Here is a 22,279-nt window from a genome sequence, read left to right as displayed (position 1 = left end):
AGGATAAGCACACAAGCCTTTCTCAGGTGCTGTCTCACTTCATCAGTCAAATCTTGGGACTTTCTGGGTCAGATATATTTGCGTGTTCAGCAAAAATATTTCTTCCGTAGACTTGTTCTGTCTTCCTTCAAACAGGTGCGAAGTTTTTAACATTCACAGTGGTAAAAAGTTCACGCTTTGTGTGTGTGCGTAGGGGGAACGAAACTAAGAAACCCAAACAGCCTTTTGTTTCAAATCCACTGGTTTCATTAGTGCCCCTCTCATTTCTTGTGAAAGACACAGATGGTCATTCAGTCTGTCTGTATCACTCCTGAATAGACAATCTTCCATCATCTCTTGCAAATGAGAAAGTGATTTTCGTTTGCAATTTCAAGCACCATCCTAACCAAAGATGAGATTTCTAGAACTACAGGAAAACTCAGCTAAAACCAGAGAATCAGTGAGGTTCACTTTGAGACTGGGAATTTTGAAAATGCCACCTGAGCACAATGTCTTATTCTGAGCCTTATTTATTGTTTCAAGTTATTTTCTAAGTTATTTTTAATTTTCTAAGAGTTTTATCAATGAAGAGCAAATTTCTCATACTTTTCCAACAGTAAATATAATAAGGTTCTTGCATCTAGGCAGACCTGTAAATCCTGACAAGTTCCCTTTTTTGCCAGACTATTATCCTTTAGACCTCAGGGTTTCTGGCATTTGAGCACCACTGACAAAATGAAAGAGGATACATTTCAAAAGCTAAGGCAAAACGTAAATCAGAATGATTCTAAATCTAGAAGACAGAAATGTCTAGGCTGCGTTTGTCATCCAATTACCAGAATGTTGAAAACATTGTTATAAACACAACTATCACTGCATTAGCACATTTACAATGTACTCAGTAAGGGCTCATTTAATATGAGCCAAATTCAGAAAGACAGGCTTGCACAGTCTAATACTTCTGCAAGAAGCTGGATGGAGAAGTTTTGCTTTGACAATTCTACTTTGATTCTGAAGCCTTTCAGATTTATCACCTCACCCCCATCCAGTTTCGGTCATACAGCTGCTTACAAAGCAAGCCCAGTTTTTCCCTTAAGAAAACTGAACTTACCACAAAAGTAAAACAAATGAAAAGAACCCTTCACACATCTTCTAGTCTTCTGTAAAACCTACCATGTTGTTGGAAAGCTAAGAATTCCAGAGCTGAGAATTTAGATTTTAAATAATTCTTTCTTTCTACTTAAGACACAATCTGCCCACTCTAGTTCTACCAAAAATAAAAGTCCAGCAATAAGAGGGGGTAAATTTTCTACAGTTTAAACCTGGGAATCAAACCACAAACAATGACAAATTAAGGCTTCTAGAAAAAGTTCTTACCCTTTTATGATGAGATAAAAAGAATATTTCTCCAGACACATAACTTTTATATTTGTCCTAACTCTACCTTTTTAACAGTGAGTTTCTGCCTTAAAAAACAAAATTCTTTAATAACAAGGTTAGCAACAGGAGACATCCAAAATTAATGCTGCCATCTTGGGAACAATATTAAATCTATCTCACATGGAAACAACTGTGGCTAGGTTAATTCCTCTGCTTTTCAGATGAATTCTGCAAATACTGCTGCTTAATGAAAGGAAGTCAACTGGAAAAGTTTGTTAAGTACATAGCAAGATATGGACAAAAATGAGACTAAAGATGGTGAAGCAAGTATCAAAATACCTGTCTTTTCAGCCTAACAAAAAACATGAAATGAAATCAGAATCCAAAAACTGCTGGTCTACTTGAATACGTAAGTTATTTCACACTTCTAACATGTGAAAGAAAGTTTATTGCATACATACGCTGCATGCTATTGTATTTCACAGGTTATTGTGGGCAGCAAATGCAAATTAAAAAAACCAGCACCTACTGCTGCCCAGATAAGATCTGTGAGTTCTTCCCAGCTGCTGTAAGGTGCAGAAGGCACAGAGAGCGTGCCAAGCATGGGCTCTGCTCTGGGCAGGGTGATTCCCAAATGTAAAGGACAGGGCACTGACAGTGCAGGTGCTAAATCGAGCAAGTTCAGAGCAGGCAGAGTCCACCTGAATGAGCCTCAAGCTTCTGCTCAGGGATTCAGGAGAACACCGGGAGTACGCAGAGGCTCTACACTTGGCTGTACCATGGGCACTCACCAGCCTGCACCTACTCCAATCGGACAGGCAAACCCAACACAAAGGAAAAGCTTCCACAAAACCTACACAGATTACCTTTCTGGAGGATGGTGAACAGCTCAACAGCTGTGGACAGGGGGATCCACAACCCTGACAAGGGCTTTTTATTACTGGAAAGTTACTGTAAGATAGTGATACAAACATATAACTGAAACACCATATAATTATATAGTATAAAAATAGGAACAAAAGCCTACAAAAAAAACAACTCAGAATCAAATGTGTGCTTTTATGCATGCACTAATTTAAAGAAAGGGCAGCAAGCAATGTAACAAAAAAAATCTTCCAACAATTTGACAGTTTGATGCAATACTGGTATCACCTTAAGAGATTGAAAATTGAGCAATTAGCTGAGAAAAAAATCCCAAACTTTCACATCAGAATGTTTGTTTGGCACCTACTTTGCTTCTTAAAAGACATGAATTTTATCGTCCATAGAAAAGTTATCAAGAGAATGAGTCAAACAGCATAGCAATAAGGAAAGAAAGACTAATAAAAGCTTATGACAGTTATTTAGGACTATGGTTCAGATAAAATAAGCCAGACCAAAACAAAGAAAACAAAGAAAACCAACCAACCAACAACAATAAAAACCGAAGAACCAAAACAAAATTTCATTCTATTCATTTCACCAGTTTTGTTTCACTACAGAGATTTATAAAATTACAAAGTTGGAGAGCATAGTCCCTTCCAAGGTAGGAGCAACAGGGATACACTCAGAGAATTTAACCCAAGCTTTATTTGCTTTTGTATTTAAGGAGTCAGTCACATGAAACTTGCCCCAATTCAGCAAGATTTTACAAAACTGAGTAACTGCAAAGACACCTCCCTGAATTTTAATGTATTTTTCCCTCATGGGCAACCTTTAAGCATTCCTACAAAGTATTTACAGTGCAGATACAGCAGTGTTGCAGGATGAATAGCTGAAGTTCAAACTACCTAGAAACACAGTAGGACTAAAGTCAAACTCCTGCAGCTGTGGTATGGCCACCAAAACATTGGACAATATTTTTAAAAAAACAAATTATAAAACCCCCCAACAACTTGACAGGCAAGGATTCCTAGAAAACTATTTCACTAGTCCTTTTTACTTATAATCAGGCAACCTTAAAGATAAACAGACTAAAGAAAAGTCTGTTAATGACTAAACATGACTGAAGAAAAGTCATGTTAGCACATACTTATTTCTGTGACTAACTCTGTATTTCGTACTGGTGTACAGACAAGCAAGATACCTTTACGCTGCACCAACAGAGCTGGCAGCTCTGCTGAGCACAGCCTATAAATCCCAGCTCCCGGTTGGAGCTGTAAATCTATAACCAGAGAGATCCTGACACAGCCTGGGTAAATGACCTCCACGTGAAAACACAACAGTAACTACAGGCAAGATACTCAGCACTAGTAGCTACCTAAAAGCAAACCTAGGCATAATTACATAATCACCTCTTGCTAACCTTCCCTCCATGCTTTAAGGAAGAGGAAAATGCAGTTATGGAAAGTAGAATTTAGAATATGATTTGCTTCTACTAACCTTAACAGACAAAGACTATCAATCTAGTTTAGATTTGTCATTGAAATAGATGACAGCAAAAAGTGAATAATGACATTGTAAAATACCTGTATAAAATAAATAGAATGAACTGCTTCCTGAAAGTACAGCTCTGTCTCAAGCACAGAGGAAGCCTAAATATCTAAGTTATAGAAGCAGGACTCATATCCCCCTAATCAGAGAAACTCTATACTTTGAAGCAGTAGACGCAGCAGGGAAAACTTAAAATTCTTAATCAAGAACAGCATCTAAATTTCACAGAATGAAAACTCTGCATAGTTGCTGTGTCTTAGGTAATCCCTTTGGTCGTGTTCGTACTTGAATTAAGAGCACCTTAAGGGTTGGGCTGACTTGGTATACCTGCAACAGATAAACCTGTTAAGCTGTGCTAACATAACCAGTATCTTCCACTCCTAGTGAGTACTTTGTACACTTAGAGAGTGCCTACCAAGAAGTCAATACACTGTCAACACAGACAAAAGCAGGAAACACACGACCTCAACCTTAAATGTTCTGGCTTCTCTTCCAGCAGCCTAGAGGATTTGCTTAGATGGTAACACCCAAGCATGAATAACAGCTTAAGTCATCTTCACGATAAACAGGAGTGGCAGGGAAGACTTTCAAAGTGATGGGAGAGACACTGAAGACTCTAATTCACTATTCTTCCTGGTTTTTCAATTTGCCTTCAGCTGTTCAGGCAGATAAAAGTCTGAAGCCTCAAAAAGCACAGCATGGTTTTCATTAAAGGAAACTCTCCAGAACTACTAAAAAGGCATAGGATAAACACTCTTTCTTATTTTATTTAAGCATTTATTAAAGCATGTGTGTGTATATACATGCTCAAAATAAAAAAGTGTATAAACAAATATATTCATATATTTCTATTACACTATGTGGTATATTCACAAACATGCAAAAAGCAATCATCTTATACACTCCTAAAAATGTGCCCTGTATGATACAGGCAAAATCACAGAAGGCTTTCCAGCTGTGACAACTGAAAAGTCATAACCTTAAAAAACATTTAAAAAGCACGTGCAGCAGAACCAATACGAGTCTTTAGCACTATCACGCCAAGGAGCATAGTGGTCATGACCCCTCATCCCACATGCTTCTGGAACACACTCATGATGCACGCAGAAATATATTTAGTATGTACAGACAGAAAACCTCAAATATGTTCTCAGTTCCTTTTTGAAGGCTGAAGCTGCACAATCCTGATGTAATTTTGTCAAAACGAGCATAGTGAGCACATAACAAGCCATCATTTGGTGACCGTTAGCATGATTTGTCCCCTGCAAGAAAAGCCCTAGAAAATTTTGTATTACAAATCACTGCCCATTGCAACTTCCAAGCTGAGACAAGATACCAGGTGCCTAAAATCCAGGAGCCCACAGGACATCAGTGATATCTGCATGAGCAATCTGCTCCCTGCTGTTCTTGAAATGCCTGTCTTTACACCAGTGAAGGTCCCTCGGTAAATTGCGTCCTGCCAGTGAGCATGCTTGCCCATTCTGGATATGCTCAACACTTTTTTTTGAGCCTAGGGCTGCCCACCATTTACAAACTAGGTATTCCTATATCTGAGGAAAAGCAAACTTTAGCATGCATGAAAGAAGTACGCCTGACAGACTGACTTTCCCAAGAGAGGCCAGCTGCTGTGCAGAAAAGCATCTGAGTCCTGCAGCCCAGAGGAAAGACAGCACAGGAACGTGTGACTCATTTGCCAGCACTGAAGTCACTCGTGGTTGAACCCACCACTACATCTGTGGTTGGTAACACAACGAGCCACAGCCTGTCCTAAAGCCTCAAGGGCAAGTGGCAAAGCACAGCTTGCACCCACATAACTACACATTCTTCACTGCTAATCTGTACCAGCAGCTGAAAATAGTCCCTGAGCTGCATCGTGCACCAAATCTTGCCTAGGCATTGTCCAAAGGAGACCTGACAAATGCCAGAACAGGCCAGGGAACAAGTTACCAATGAAACACCACTGATGACTGTGGGGCAATACTTGAGTTCAAACTATTGTCCCCTTGAGGCCAGCAGTACAGACTCAGCCCCAAATACCCAGTCCTTCTTGCCTGGCCTTATTTGGCTGCCTAACAACAATATTTTAGATTTATTCTTTTAATACAACAGTAAACAACATATCCAGTACCCTAACGTAAAAAATGTCAACAGTTGTGACCATTCCTATTTCTTCCCATTTTAAAAGGAATCACCTAAGGTGTCAGAACCAAAGAGGACTTTAAACTGCATGCGGACACCTACTTCAGAGGAGCTGAAGAACTTCAGACACCTAACAGAAATCCCTACTGAGAAGGATACAAACCACAAGAAAATAATTTAACTCCCCTTCGTAGATGTGCAATTCCTCCTTACAAGGAGCACAGAAACCTAATTTGAAATTGAACACTGCACCCCTGGAAACAGACACTAAGCACTGGAGTATAGTGAGCTCCACAATAACTGTATCCTTGTACAATCAAAGGCCAGGAGGCTGCATAACAAAGCCTGTGTTATTCCAAACTACTAAGCAGCACTAGCTGACCTATAACTGCTCACACCTTTACCCTGACCTGGATTTGCCTACCGCTTTTTATGCAAACATTAAACATATCTATTTAATACTTTTCTCCCTAATGCATGATCAAAGTAGGCCTGCTGTTATTCCAGCTCAGCAAGTTTGTCATGTTAATATAATAATACAGTCTTTGGGAATACATGGTTTTGAGCACAAAGGCACTTCTGCCACAGTGAGCTGCATAATTTAAAGCCAGCAGAAGTCTTTGGTGTGGGATGAGGTACTTAAATATAAACACTGACTATAGAGTTAGTTGACAAATACTTATTGCAAGCATCAAGTCATGTTAAATCAACAATACATGATAAAATAACACCGTAGATTTCATTGCCAATGTTGAATAGACAACAGAAACCACAGAAAAGAAGAAGCACAGTTTAGACAATGCTACAAGAAAGAAGTTATAAATAAAGCAAAGCACATTTGTCTGTGTCTCAAAACACACTTCTGATCATATTTTAACTATTACGAGAAGTAACTTTGTGGAGCCATCATTATCTTGCATCAGTCATTAAAACTCCCAAAACATATTACAACGCAAAATCACAATACATATCAATACTGGTGCTCCTTCCTCCTTGGAAAAATGCAAACACTTATTTGGACAGGCAAGTAATAACGATCAATACAGCCAAAGAAGGCTACAGTGTCAACACTGCAATGCATTGCTTTGGTTCCACATCTGTTTATTACTCACACAAAAACAAATATCAAAACCACAGCTGAAGCTACCAGACGAAATCAGGCTGTGAATGAACTCCCTTTAGCCTGCCATAATGAACCTTCACATTCTGTTCTAAGCTGTTGGGGGGTTGCAGGTGGTGATGTAGCTGATCCCTATCAGAAAGAGGTAACACACAACCTTTTAAAACTGCAGCCCTAAGAAACACATCTTGGGATACTCCTAATGATCATGTGGATGAGTTAAACGAGTTAACAACAGAACAGCCTATGGTCTGTAGAGATAACCAGGAAAGTCTGGACCTCCTTTCTCTAACTTACTTTTTCTTCAGACAAGGCAGCAGTTGGCCTGCAACACCAGTGCAGCAGAACAAGACCCTCGGACTTCCCCAGTACTGTACATATGAAAGGGCATTTGCAGGAAGCACTTTCTCTAAGCAGCAGCATCATAATACCTTGCTTGTTGCTCCCCATTCAGTGCTTGTGAGCAGAATGGAAGCTGAGAGGCAGGGAAAAACAGCTGGATTGCTTTGCAGATACACATAACAAAGATAATCCATAGACATTTACCTCCTTGAATGGCACAGCAAAACTAAAAAAAAMCCCAGAGCTATTTCACCAAAATCAAATGAAAACTGATAGACTTTATGTTTGATTTGCCTGCACTGAAAACCCAAACTTTGTTTATCTCTAACTGTAGCAAACAACAAAAATTTTAGTCAAAGATGAACTTGGAAGYTGACAGGTAATTCTCTAAGGGAAATTCAGATATTCTGGAATTTGTTCCCAAAACCTTCATTTGAGATATTCAAAACAAGTACTTTTCTGAGTGGCCACAAGGGAGGTCGACTTGATAGAATTATGGAAAGGCTGAGCATGAACTCCCAGGCTGGCAGGTAACAAACAATCCCTTTCAAAGTAAACAAATTTTAACTATGGAAGGGTTTAAACCATATTTCTGTAAGTGTAACAAAAATGAAGCAAAGGCTATTCAGCATCTTTGAGTCTGAAGTAATTTCAGTTCCCTTTAAAGTTACGAAATCAAAATAGTGCTCAAAATACTGTAAATCAGCACAAATTCAAAGTAAAGAATATTGTACAATGTATGTCTATTTTGCAAATAAAATTATGCAGCATTATTAATACAGCATATTCTAAGCTGACCTCCATATTATCTTCATCTGGAAGCATCACAACCTCACTAGTAAATATTTGAGTGGTTAAATCGACTTCTCCTTTCAGGGTTCAATAAACATTTAAGAAAAAGGAAGTGCTTCTCACACAATTTAGTCAGTATGTACTTGCTCCTTGTTAAAATCCAGAATTATTGAGAAGAACCTTTTTGACTGGTTTCCATCTTTTATTTTGTCTAGCTATGCTTGGTTTTTTGTTAAAAGAAAGGATGACCTAGGAAAGTTTCATTTCCTTCCTAAATTAGCTAGCTATGCAAAAGCAATAAACATATTCACAATGACTATCTAAGGAGTAATGTATTATCTTCAGAAACCAGTAAAAAGCAGAATCTTTTACATTCACTTGGTACAGCTTCCAAAGTCAGGAAAAGGTCAGACGTACTTGAAAGTTTTTTTCCCAGAGAAATTATACAAGGCATTTTTCCTCACAAAAGCTCTGTGACAAGTAAACAAATAAACAAATAAATTCAAGCTATTCTGTATTAAATTGCTCAGTCCTTTTGAATCTCTCATTGAAGTCCTGCTTCTTGAAGCAGACTGGAAAATGAATAAAGACTGAAGCAGACGAGCCTTGTAAGGAAATGCATCACCTGGGAGGGTGGAGGAGGCAAGAACTAAACAAAAATACATAGCAAGTAAGTAGAGGAAGCAAAGTTGCATTATACCGATACTTGTAAATAAATGTTTTTCAAAAGTTTATTCTTATTTACCAAGCTATTTTTTTGCAAGTTTTACTCATTCCATGCTTTTCTTTTTCAACACTTTTTGAAAAAAGAAAACAAACCCAAAAAAACCCTCATACTAACCATATGAGGAAACTTGAACCTTCTTGAAATTCCATCTTTCTCAGACTGTTTAAAATTAACCAAAATTAACCACTTATGATGACACAATCTTTATGAGCAAGAAGAAGGCATCTGGCTTTTCTCTCATTCTTTATCAAGTGTTTGGAGGTTCAGAGGTATTTACAGGTACGAACTACACTTTTCTAATTGCCTGTCCATTCTTGAGGGAATTGCTGATTAGGCAGATGCTTCTAAATCTTGTACACCATTGCATGGAGACAATACCCAGATAAGAAACTGCAGAAGAATTTTCTTTTGTTCACTAGTTGGGCTTGTCTAGGACATCTCAACAGCCTCTTCAGGCAGCCAGGGAAGTATTTTCCCCCATTTCTGGAAAGTTACACTTTTCATGCAAAACCAGACAATATTTAGATTGAGGAAGGCACAGATCTCTTCCCTCATGGGCAGCTGGAGGAGGCAATTGGACAGAATCTTGGGGTGCCTGTCCTGCTGACACAGTTGCCCTGAGCTTTTGAGGGAAACCTACTGTGCCCTCTGTTGCCAAGCCTCCAACAACAGGAGACACACACTGTCTGGAGCCTGAGGAGACCCAGGTGATATGGAGGTCAATGAAGCAGCAGGGCCCTTGGATACATGTCCAGCACACTTTTCATCCCCTCCACTGGACTCCACATACTTCCCTGACACTACATGATCTTTGTAGGCCCCTTCCAACTGAACCATTCCACGCTGTTAACACTCAAATCAGCTACCTCAAAACAGTACCAAACATGTCCCACTAGAAATTCAAGAAGAAAGAGTGAAAACATTATACAACATTCAAGCAAAGCACTCAAAAAAACTGAAATAATCCTGTGCTTGTTGATGATATTATCATTTGTTTCACAAAAGCCTGGGTCACCCATGATTTTTGAAAACACAACTCTTTGGATTTCCCAGTCTGAAAGCACAGGTCTTAATTAGATTATCCTGCATCCCTTGTTKAGATTATTTGGTATAAACTGATAGATATGGTGTATTGCTGATTAGTAAGCTGGCTTCGAGCTGGTTTGTGGTATGCAGCAGGAGACACTTCTTGCTTGGAGGGAGTCAAACCTGGGTGTCTGTACTTCTACCTTTTGTCCTCTGAAGCTCACAATTCTCAAACACCTTCAACATACCTGCAAGTTTCCTAAGATACTGCCTGCCTCTAAAAATACCCCTTCTTCTCCAGATTTAAAATATATGGGTTTGGCTCTTAAATGGTTGCTTTCTGTCTCTCTGGTCAAAATTACCAGTCTCTATAGCCTCCTGCTTTACGGCTTAAATGGGCTATTTCCGGTTTATAAGTAACAAACAATGAAAAGAAACAAATTATTGTTTCTTTTTTCTTCAAACATTGTTTGATTTACTGAAATACAGCCAAAAAAAACAACTCAACCTTTCAGCATTTCATTTTAACAGCATCCAAGAATACCAAAGTAACTAAAGTATAAAGGACAATGCAAAATAGTATTTTAAGTACTATTAACAAACAGAGAAGAACTGAGGCCCTATTGCCAAGTAGGAAGAGCAACTGGATAAAAATTACCTTTCAAATAAAAGCACAGARTTTATTGCTGACTTTGGTGCAAAAACACAGTTCAGGGTATTACCCTTATGACTTGTGCCTGACTAGCAAGATGAAGCTGGTTTACAACCATGTAAATTAGCCGAGCTATGTTGACTTCTTCCTCTGATATATTCCTTTTTTTTTCTAAAAGTAGAAGACATGCCAAAACTAATCCTGTTTTGCTCTTGTAATTGATTTTTCTAGAACTTAATCTCTGCACAACCACAAATTATTTCACAGAGCTGGGTGTGACCTTTTTTTTTTTCTAGGTAGGCATGTCATACAAGRGCAAATACTACTTTAAAGTGTTACTTACAGATTGCCAAGCAAGAGACTCCATAATTCGATGTTCACAGCATTCCAGATGCTTTATCATTTCACGGGTTAGGCTGGGTTCAGCTCTAATGAAGCTTTCGATCACCTTGTAGAAGTCAAAAGCCTTTAAATCAAATACATTGAGAATCCACGGGAAAGACAAGTCTGTTTCAGCACTGGTACTGTCACTTTGAGAAGCATTTCCTGAAGGGAAAACAGACTAAAATTATCACAAATTCTACAATCTTCCACTTTTGATGTTTTCTCCTTTTTGTATTTACTGAGTCATTGCGAGATCAGACATTTCAGTGAGTTGCTCTTTTCATTTTGTTGGGTTTTTTTTTGCTATTTACTCTATTTTATATATTAGAACAGATGACAATAATTATCAGTAAGTAACAATGCTATTAAGGACTTCAGATTTAACTTACTGCCATATGTAGCCATGACAACCTCAACAGCACATGCCAGAAGAGATGTGTGGAAGATGTTACCATTCAGAAGTTTGCTGAAGAGAAAGGAACTTATTAGTACTCATCCCAAGACTTAAAATAGAATACTTCAATAACAAATTAGGGGCGAGTACCTGAAATTCTGCACAGAGAGGCGCTCTTCCTCCTGAAATAAATAAATCAGACCAAACATGTGAATATTCTTAGTCTTTCTAGACGTATTGCCYGTACTAAGATAGTAGTACTAAACTTACCGACTTCAGCATGGATTCCATTACTCTGTAATAGAGACGTACTCCAAGCTTGTACCTCTGTTAGAATGAGAAATTCAGGAATATTACAAGAAGTTTTAACAGACTACACAACAGGCAGACTCTTACATTTTAACAATCCAGAACATTCCAGTTTTTGACAGAGCCACTATAAAAAAGTTACTGTCCTCAGTTCCACCTGCCAATAACCTTGRAGAGGCCTCAAAGGCTACTAGGGTGTGTGACTACCCCAACCACATGAAGACTTAACCAAGTGTAACATGAACTGTGTTCATGTTGATTCACAGCTAACAGGATAAAACACAGGGCTGACAGACAGGAAGGAGACTGTTGAGTACAAACTTGGTTGGATTTATTTTCCAAAATCCTTTTGAAAGCACAGCTGCCCTCCTGATTTTATAAGGAAGTGAGTCACCTTCTGCAGTTTTAGGCCAAGTTAGCYTAATGAATGCAAACATATGTTTCACTTAACGTATTTTAGACAACAATTTTCACACTCTTCAGTAGAGTACATCCAATGTATTTCCACCCAGTTCCTATTGTTTCTAATACATTAAGAGGAACTTGTTAAATACTATCTTTACATTGCTTCAATTTCAAAAGAATACGGTTACTTTTTACCTTTACTGATGTGCACTGAACCAGGACAGTCAGTAAGTCAGGTCTCACACACTAGCCAGTGCTAACTGAGTTCAAACAAGTGATATTCAACCCCAATACTTACCTGTGAGCCAATTTCAGCCCATCCCTGTCCAACTGCTTCAGCGAATTTCTTTTTGAAGATTTGGTCAAAACTTTCCACTCTTTTCAGGATACTATCCTTAGGATTGACTGTGCAATTCTAAAAGTACAGGAAGCAAAGTAGGGGAAGGAAAGACAAAGAAAAGATACTTTACTTCAAACATATTTTAGTCATTTAATCACATTAGTTCTGCTTCACTTTGTAACATCTCTCAATCAGGTCATCAGCATAAATAAAAATGGGGTATTTAAAAGAGTGCAATACATCTTTCTCTTCCTTGTTTCCCTTTATCCCCTTCCTTTTTTCATTCAATACACACATAAAAGAATATTAACATTTAGCCCTGTAAAAAAAGTATTTAAGCACTTAAAAGGTTCCAATCCACAACAGTTAGAGATGTGCTTTCTAAAACGAGTGATTACATTTAAACCAATCCAATAAAAATGTACTTCTTCAAAAACGTGCATCATCTACAGATGTATAATTCCAAAACTCTTAGACAAATCTTCTTTGTAGTCACTTACATTGAAATACATGATGAGAGTATCTGATGGTTTATCAGCTGCTGAGTTTAAAATCATAATCAATTGCTGAATGCTATTCATTGCCGCTCTGGAAAAATACAATAAAATGCATAATAAGCATATAAGGTTGACTTGACAGTTTCCAGAAACTAAACAGCAAATCCACACACAAAAAAAAAATTATTTCAGTTCTCACTCCAGTTATCAAACAAACTGTTGAGAAAATCTGTTGCATTGTGCTAATAACTATTATGAATTCTAATTAAGCAATTTATCTAATTATTTATACATATGGCTTGTAATAATTTTAATAACCCAAAGAATGGCTTAACACCTATGAAACAGTTTGATTCTTCCGCGGCATTGTGACTTTCTGAATTTTTCATTGTCAATTTGGTAGTTTTGTATATTTGTTGYGCATCATTTAACCTCAAGTTGGCTMATATCACCATTCAAATAAGTGAAGAAAGAAGAAAAATGTGTTTAATCAGTACAGCTGCGGCAGTGCAAAGATGCATTTTTCTTTAACCTACTTTTTACAAATGACTGGAAAAAATCACTTCTGCGAGAACTCTACTAATGAAAAGCAAAAGTATAAGCACACTGGTAAAACCATAAAATGAAAACATACAACCCATTCTCATTATGCTCTCAACTATACTCACACCCTTTTTATACACTGAATTTCTATATAAATGGCCAGATACAAATCCAGTGACAAAAATTATTAGATTCTCTCCAGTTTCAGGGGGCTTTAAAGCAGATCCTGTGAGTCTAAGTCCAGAAAAATGACATTATAAAGAAATTCAAAGCAAAAAGCACAGTGCTTTCAGTAGAAGGGGTTCTGTTTCATTCAGGGAGAGTTAATGATACATGTTCTACTCTATGCTGATGACCAAAAGTTTGCTGCCATCTACTGACACTTCTGTCGTCTCATGAAAAACAGATACTATCGCCCGAAGTCAGTGCTCCTGAACAGGCCTTCACACTAATTGCCTTAAATAGCATTAGTTTTGGAAAACATGGAGCAAAACCCAGCTGTGGATGAAGAGCATCTATTTATCCCAACTAGACTTCCTCTCAAATCAAAACTGGTTTACCACATTCCAAATTTTTGGCAATGCAGAAATTTTGTACTCCTGGATTTTCTTAATGTCATGAGCTTTATGAAGCATCTTTGATATTGTTAGAGGACTTTAATTCTACTATAAATGAAAAGTGTCAGTGGTTATCTATATTTGTCAAAAATGGGATTTGTTGTCAATGACCTTCTTGTTGAATGTTATAGATGATCTAGTTTCTAGTATTGCACATTCATGCCGGGAAAAGGAAAACTGATGCCTTTGCGGCTAAAAGCCATCACTAGCAGTTAAAGATTTGAAGCAYAAGACTAAAAGGGACCACAAGACAACCAAATAAAATTTCTCAGTCACAGGCAATTAAAAGTTCTTTCTTGTACTGATCAATAATTAACTCAGCTGCATGTCTCCTTTCTTTTTTTTAAGAAGCTGTTTAGAACTTTGCTGCTCGGTTGGCTAGAAAAAGTTTCTGTAGATGGCATTGAGTAGATTTAGTGGATGCACAAACCCTGAGTCTAACTCATTTTTCCACAAGCATATGAACACCAGAAGTATTATTAATGAAAACAAAAATAGTTTTACTCATTTGAGAAAATGGAAGTAACTTTAATAAAGGGTACAAAATTTTACCTACTCTCCAAGATGCTAAAATGAAAGACATTCATACATGAAGCACAGAGCAAAAATTCACTCTCTGATTTCCTTAAACCTGACACCTTAAGAATAACTGCCTCTGAGGAGACTTCTTGCCAACATTGCACATGGCATTGCAGTCACACAGATGATTGGCTCTTGGTCCAGGGATTTGTAGGCACTGATRCTGATTTTTGTCAATAAAGTTTGTAGTATATGGGAAAAACAGTAAATGCAGATGTCCTTTCCTTTGCTTGACTAAATTCAAGCTTGCAGTTTTTCTGCCTTTGATGGTAGATCAAATCTCCAATTAATACCACATTTCTAATACATCTTTCCATTTTCCCAACAAACCAAAGTATGCTGGCATTCTGCAGTGTTCATCTTCCCAACACAGGAAAAATACCAAAGTAAGTACTCTGAAATGCTAAATCGTCCTATGCAAAAAAAATTAATAAGAAGAACCAAAAGATCTCAGGAGAAAAAATGTGTGTGCACATACAGTTTGGTATAAGGAAAAGGAACCAGAAGATACAGAGCTAGGGAAAACATGAGTAAGGAAGATGGAAGTATAGGGGACAGAAGTACTGCCAGGTGAGAATGAAACTGCATTTTTGTAATAACAAACACAGTAATCGATTTTACAGATATCTTGCAGTTCTTTGACAAAAAAAGCTCCGTTTTCCAACAACTAACCAGGAACTGAGGGCATTCAGCACCCCTTAGTACATGCTCACCACTCACCAGTGATCAGAACTACAATACGGTTTACGGAAAAAAACCAACAAAAACAAGCCTGCAGTTCCTTAATTTTTTTTTTTTAAACCCTATTCCAAATAGGAATCTTTCTAGCTATGATATTAAACAAAAGAACACATTTAAAAGATAAACTCATACCGAACAGGAGTCTGTGAAAGCATAACATTGATTTCCTCATCTGGATTGTTTTTTAGTGGTGTCCTCTCCAACTGTGAGCTACAGAAATGGGAAATAAACTTATGAAGAACTAATGCAATTCAAAAGACAATGTTTTCCATAAAGACATTATTCTGAAAAGTGTGTAAGAGATTTTTAGAAAATCTGTATGTCCAACCACTCCACACTTGTTTAAACAATGTAATTTAAATTCAAAGTAGATCTGCTTTGAGCAGGATGTTGTACTAGACAACCTACAAAATTTCCTTCCAAGCTGTTTTTATTTTCTAGAATTCTATTTACAAGCAGMTTAATGYACATATAGAGATTATAATTATTATTTAATTATTTATTCATGATTATTAATAATTTTTTAAGTGATGATGTAAAACAAGGTTGGTGATGCCAGAAACACCTTAGCAGAACTACAGACCTAGCAGATCAACAGGATACAGAGATCACTATTTATAACACAAGGGGGCAGAAAGCAACACAAGTTCACATTTTTTATCACAGAAAGAAAGCAGTAAATGGAAATACTACCATGGAATGACGTCAGGCTGCAGAGTTTCATCGTGATTCAGAAATAGTCTTGCATCTATATCTTTGTTTTTGAGATAGAGCTCATCATACTGTTTCAAAATAACTTCAACCTCAAAAAGACATTGAAAAAAACCCTGAATTTATTTTACAGGAACAAGTTTGACAATTTACTGAATAATATAAATTAGTCCTACCTCATGATTACAATGCTGAAATGCTAAAAAAATGACCTTGGAGCTCACAAAGTTACTTCTTATGCAACAGCTGAAACATRCCCAGGGAAAAATTACCATTTACAAGATAAAACAATCCAGTAACATCAGACTTTTTTTAAAAATTGTAGGTCTTGACATTGCAAGACAGACCTGCAAATCAAACTAACATTTACACATTTTTATATCTTTCCTTCCAGAGAAAGGGTTGTCTCCAAGAGCAAGAAATGTAAACCGCTTGTTCATAGAGCGGCTGTCAGGCAATTGGCTCAGTCCCAGTCTCTGCTGGTTTGGATACAGCTTAAACTCAAACCTTCTTTCTCTCAGTAGCACTTTCCTCACTTTACATTAACATATTTGCTTTGGAGTAGCTCTTAAGAGACACCTATTGCTACAAAAATAGACTTGTTATTTCATACCCACACCAGTTTTATAATAACATAAAAGTTTCTTAATTGACTAAATTCCAGATTGATATGACTTCACTTTGCATGGAAAAGTTTACTGGATTGTTTTGAATGGGTTTTTTAATTCCTTTTTAAAATTTTTTACTTTGAGGGACTAATATTAACTAGAAGTCTGCAATTTTTTTTATCTGGGCCTCCGAATCTGCTGTTGTGCTCCTGCAGAATTAGGCAGCCACCTCAATTATCTGCTCCCTGAGCCCTTAAACATAGCAAAAGATGCTGTGCTCTGGCAAATTCTTGCTAGAAAAACAGACAACAGTGCATATCAACACATATTAGTCCCCACTCAGTCCTAAGAGAGAGAAAGTTGCAAATACCTCCTACAYAGCTTTGCTCCTCATTCTGTTCTTTACCACTGCCAAAAGGATTTGCTCCAAACTGATCTCACAGTTAAAACTATGCAATTAGAACTATTAAACCAAAGATTACATCTCAATTCTCATTATCATTATTCTTTTTTTAAAAAAAAACTTAATTATATTTTCTTTTCTTGTTATCTTCTCAATGGCTTATACTATTATTTCATCTAAAATATTTCAGTATATCATAAACTTCTAAAAGAAACAGCAGCTCTTAGATAAGATGGCTGTACTAGGCTAACTTGGTAGAAACCATCAGTCAAAAATAAGAGTTCTGTCTCAATCTATTCATCGGTGCATAAAGCCCAACCAGCAAACATATGGTAAAGATAAGCAAAATACCAACATTAAGCCTTAAAAACTTTTATTGCTTTGGAAGGAACATGAAAATTTATCAAAAGCTCAGTGGTTTTTAATGAAAATGAAAGTCAATTTAAATATGCCACATGACTAGCAATTTTACTGATGATCTCATCCATGATTATTCATTAGATGATTACATGTATGAACTGACTACTGCTGAAATACAGCTCTAACTTTCTGCTTTGGCACACAAGTTCAATGAGCAAGGATCATGTGACTGGAATTTACTTCAAATGCACCATTTAGTCAAATTTTCACCAGCAAGTCTTAGGCTAGTAATTTTGATACTAGGCTTAAGTTGAGCAGCCTTGGATGAAAACCCTGATTTCAAAGTTGTATAATGACCTTTGAATGGCAGTTCACATTGGGTTTCCCAACTATACACAGACACATAAATTAAAAAGTCTAAACAGGCTACTGATACCCTGAAATTAATCTAGGAAGAGATTAAGATCTTCAGTGAGTCCTGTTTGTTCCCCACCCAAAACACTATGAAACTTAATAGAAGATATATTTGGTTGAACCCTGCAGACTTACTGCTCTGATCAGCTTCAGAGCTGCTTATTTTCAGCTTACCACATCTATTGCTGACACACAGCTAAAGTTACTCTTTTAGGAATGATGAATGTAAACGCATCCCAAGAAGTTACCTATTAAAACGCACTCTGGATGCAATCGCAGAGAGGAAGTCTGCTGCATCCAGGCTATGGCTCATCAAGATGAAAGTAATTCTGCTCAGACACAGCAGTCCAAACTCTGCCAAGTTGTGAAACTGAGACTAATCTTTTGGATATCTTTCCAACAACAGTACAGTAACATGTCTCATTTATATTTCAATTAAGGTGTGTAATTTAAGACTGTAAGCATTTATAGAGTGACTTCAGAAACCTAACATTGTAATAGTTGTATTTCAGATGAATGACCTTACCAAGGTCATGAATATGCAACTCCTATATTTTGCTTTGAACAAAAGCATTTTGCTTTGAGCAAAGTTTGGTTTAGCCTCAGGAGATCTATTTATTAAATTCAAATGTATAAGCTAAATATACTTCATGAATACTGGAATCCCTGCTAACACACATTCCTGAAAACCAGTTTATTTTGCTAGATGATTTTAGAAGAACCTATTAGAATTTTATCAATTCATCAGTGCRTAAAGGGAATCTTACACAATTTGGCATGAAGTAAAAACCGTTACTGAACTGTCTGTATTGGTTTTGCATGATAAACTGGGTTTTGGTAGGCAGGGCAGGGCTACAAGGGTTGCTTCTGTGAGAAGCTGCCAGAAGCTTCCCCCATGTCCAGCAGAGCCAGTGTCAGCCAGCTCCAGGACAGACCCTCCACTGGCCAAGGCTAGACCAACCAGGAATGATAGTAACACCTCTATGATAACACATTTAAGAAGGGGAAAGAAGTGGGTCAGGAGGTGCTCCAGGCACCGGAGCTGGGATTCCCCTACAGCCCCTGGTGCAGGCCATGGTGAGGCAGCTGTGCCCCAGCAGCCCACAGAGAACAACACGGATGCAGAGATCCACCTGCAGCCTGTGAAGGAGACCCACACTGGAGCAGGTGGATCCCTGAGAAAAGGCTGTGACCCTGTGGGAAGCCCATGCTGGAGCAGCCAAGGAGAGAGAAGCTAATGCTGGAGCAGGTACCTGAAGGGCAGCATCCAATGAAAAAATGACCCACATTGGAACATTAATGAAGAATTGTTGCCCGTGGAACGGACTCATGTTGGAGAAGTTCATGGAGGATAGTATTCTGGGGGAAGGAGCCCGGAGCAGAGGAAAGACTCGTCTCCCTTTGCAGTGGCAGGGACATGTGATGAGATGACTACCATCTCCTGGTACGGCCGATGGGGAGGAGGTAGTGCTTGGGAAGGAGGGAGGGGGTGCGGGGAAGACATTTTTAATGCTTTTTTCAATACTTATTATGAGCTCTGATTTTGCTGGCAATAAATTCAATTACCATCCCCAACTTGAGTCTGTTGCTCACCCCTGGCAAAATCTTCTTCACATTCTTTTCTAAACTCATGAAATTTCTGTTATATTTTCTCTCCCCAGTTCCCTGGCAGAGAGGAATGATGGAATGGCTTTGGTGGGTACCTGGCACCCAGCCAGGGTCTACGTACCACAACGTCTTAAATTCTCCCACTTACCTCTGGCAGTCCATTTGAAGCTACAATACCAGCAGAATTCAAGAAAGGAATGAAGCTTGTGAAATACACATTTTTGACCTAAAAAAAAAAAAWGTAACATTAGCAAGGTAGAGAGTCAGCCATGCACAAACGGCTTTTGCATCATTAAATTAAGAAATTGAAACATTTGTGTAATGCACTGTGGTTTGTTTTCAATAAAACAAGAATGAAACTTGTTAAATATCCAAAACATAGTGATATGATAGCATGCAAATACAATCCCATGCTGAAATATTAAATGATTACACTGGAAAAGAACTGCTACCTTCCCAGTCCTCTCATATTTCTGCTTCCATCATCCATCTGGATATTCAACAATCAGTCTTTTTTACACAGAAGTAGATTTATCAGCAGAGAAAACAGCAAATGGGATCTTTTAAGATCTCCCACAGAAGCAATGTGCTTTTTGCATACATTTTCTCATCATGGTATGCAGCTGTGAATCCCATTGAAGCAGCCCTGTGTCCACATGCTACATGCTGTGATCAGCCTCCATATTGTAAATCCATTTTGTATTCTTCACAATTCAGTTTTCCTGGCAAAATCAGCACCCATACCAAAGGGCTTGTTTTCAGTGATTTTGTTTGTTGTTTTGTTTTTGTTTTTTAAACTACTGACTAGGGAAACTATAGAATGATATAAAACCTTCTCTACTGAAGGTAACTACTTGACAGCATAATTAAGCTGGCACAARTGCTGACATTTAAAAAGAAGACCATTTAAATAAATACATATTCCAAATAGAGTCTAGCAGCAAGATCCATCAGACTTTAAAGTGCAGGCATTACCTCATCTAAATTACAATCATGCTCTTTACAAAGGATTTCGATAATTTTTGTATCAGTATCAAGCTGCTTTGCAGTACGTGAACTCCTGTTCTGACCTCTTCTTGGAGTGCGAGCTGAACCATTTACAGTCACTGCAGAGACAGAAGACTCTGGAAAGATATTCAAAACCATCACAAGAGGTTAGAGGCATCTTAAGAAAGAAGGTTTCTTTAACAACGTGAAGTTGTTAAGCCTAGAATATTCTATGTCTTATAAACTTTTTCAGGTACTCCTCTTAGATTTTCCTTTTCATCTGTCCAGCTACGCAAGAAAACTCTGCAGAAAATATTCTCAACAATAAATTTTTTAATTCCTATATCAGTATTTGGACRTTTTGTTTTTTAAGAAGCTACTCTACACAGAATGTAATATCACTTTCTGCAAGTAGYTTTAAATGAGCATGTTTTGCAAAGCTATGAAAGCCTTTTCTCAGATGAGTAACTATTTTCTTTATTTTTACAGAAGTATAAAAGAAGAAGCTGCAGGACTTAAGTGCTGGGAGGAGCCTAGAATATGGTCCTGGAGGGAATTCCTCCTTTCCCCAAATATCCCCAGACACACAAGCAGAAACAAACAAGTCCACCTTGAAGAAAGTATCAAAAAGCCTTAAAACAGGCGAGGCAAAAATATATTTCATTTTGTTAAACTCAAAATAGATGGCTTCAATGGCTGAAATGTGTAAATTATATTAATACATTAATATGATTACATACTGTATTAAACCTGACACACTAATCAGCATGCTGTTCTCACCTGTAACTTCATTTTTATTTGACAACTGTTCTCTGAGAAATTCTGACAAACTACAATGATGGGGTGACTGCATCTGGATCCCCTCAGCCTTAAGCAGATCATAAAACTTTATGTCATTTAGCACCACATGAAGCCTCTTGTTCATGAGGATTTGAACAATGTACGGTGTTATTTCATCAAAGAAAACAGCAGAACTGTTTGACAGTTCATACACAGCTTCACATTAGAAACCCAGTTCTTTGCACTTAAGACAGTGATACCCATATCTGCAATTTTGTCTCAAGGGGGAGCATTTTTTTCAAGATATGATGCAAACTGTTTCTAATAATGAGCTCCTATTCTGCACAGTTCCACTACAAAAAAATTAATCAGTGTGAACACAGAATTAAAAAAAGAATTTCAATTCAGTGGTTTTAGAAAAGGATCTGCTTTATAACATCTGAAATAAACACCATCATATATGTCTGTCCTACTAGGAAGGACAAATTTAAATTCAAAATAGTACTGGAGGGATCTGCTTGCCCTAAGTCCATCCTTTCCCACCCCTTTTTCACATCTGAATAAAAGTAATTTATTCTTACCTGCAACAAATAATTACTAGGTCAGATAAATATCCTCCAAAATGTGGAATTTAAAGAATATAGCAGTGAAACCCTTATCTAATCTATGACATTATAACCTAAGTGGATGTTTAGTTGCCAAAGAAAGAAATAAAGCAAATAGATTTAGACTAAAAATACTAGGGTTGCATCTTAGCCCAGGGGATAAACTAATCAGTATAAAAAAAAAAAAAAAAAAAAAAAAAAAAAAAAAAAAAAAACAAAAAAAAAACCAAAAAACCCACGAGTCACATCCTGTCACTCCAAATACATCAGTGCATCAATTGCTTGCTGAAGAAAATAGTTAACTCCATAGGAATTCCATCTTTGAAAGCTGCTATAAATATTTATTTTCTCTACCCTTTTAGTGAGGTTTTCCAAGTTTTAGGTATAAAAACTTAATGGATAAAAACTTACTGCTGCATTGAAGT

The 22,279-nt window shown here is 37.4% G+C and overlaps 1 protein-coding gene across 1 annotated transcript in view; it reads right to left on the bottom strand.

Annotated features, from left to right (window-relative positions):
- RB1 (RB transcriptional corepressor 1) overlaps positions 1 to 22,279 on the bottom strand; it is a 69,907-nt gene that overhangs the window by 31,233 nt on the left and 16,395 nt on the right. Inside the window, exons 8-17 of the mRNA XM_057367349.1 lie at positions 20,458 to 20,606; positions 19,631 to 19,708; positions 16,072 to 16,181; positions 15,511 to 15,588; positions 12,902 to 12,989; positions 12,360 to 12,476; positions 11,618 to 11,674; positions 11,498 to 11,529; positions 11,343 to 11,419; positions 10,913 to 11,115 (exon numbers count right to left, since the gene is read on the bottom strand). Coding sequence (XP_057223332.1) covers positions 10,913 to 11,115; positions 11,343 to 11,419; positions 11,498 to 11,529; positions 11,618 to 11,674; positions 12,360 to 12,476; positions 12,902 to 12,989; positions 15,511 to 15,588; positions 16,072 to 16,181; positions 19,631 to 19,708; positions 20,458 to 20,606 — 989 coding nt within the window. The remainder of the gene's footprint in view (positions 1 to 10,912; positions 11,116 to 11,342; positions 11,420 to 11,497; positions 11,530 to 11,617; positions 11,675 to 12,359; positions 12,477 to 12,901; positions 12,990 to 15,510; positions 15,589 to 16,071; positions 16,182 to 19,630; positions 19,709 to 20,457; positions 20,607 to 22,279) is intronic.

Source organism: Malurus melanocephalus, unplaced genomic scaffold (genome assembly GCF_030028575.1).
Source record: "Malurus melanocephalus ecotype Western Australia unplaced genomic scaffold, MMel_1.1 scaffold_78, whole genome shotgun sequence".
In the NCBI taxonomy this organism is placed as follows: Eukaryota; Metazoa; Chordata; class Aves; order Passeriformes; family Maluridae; genus Malurus; species Malurus melanocephalus.
This window is presented reverse-complemented; position numbering and strand designations above follow the sequence as displayed.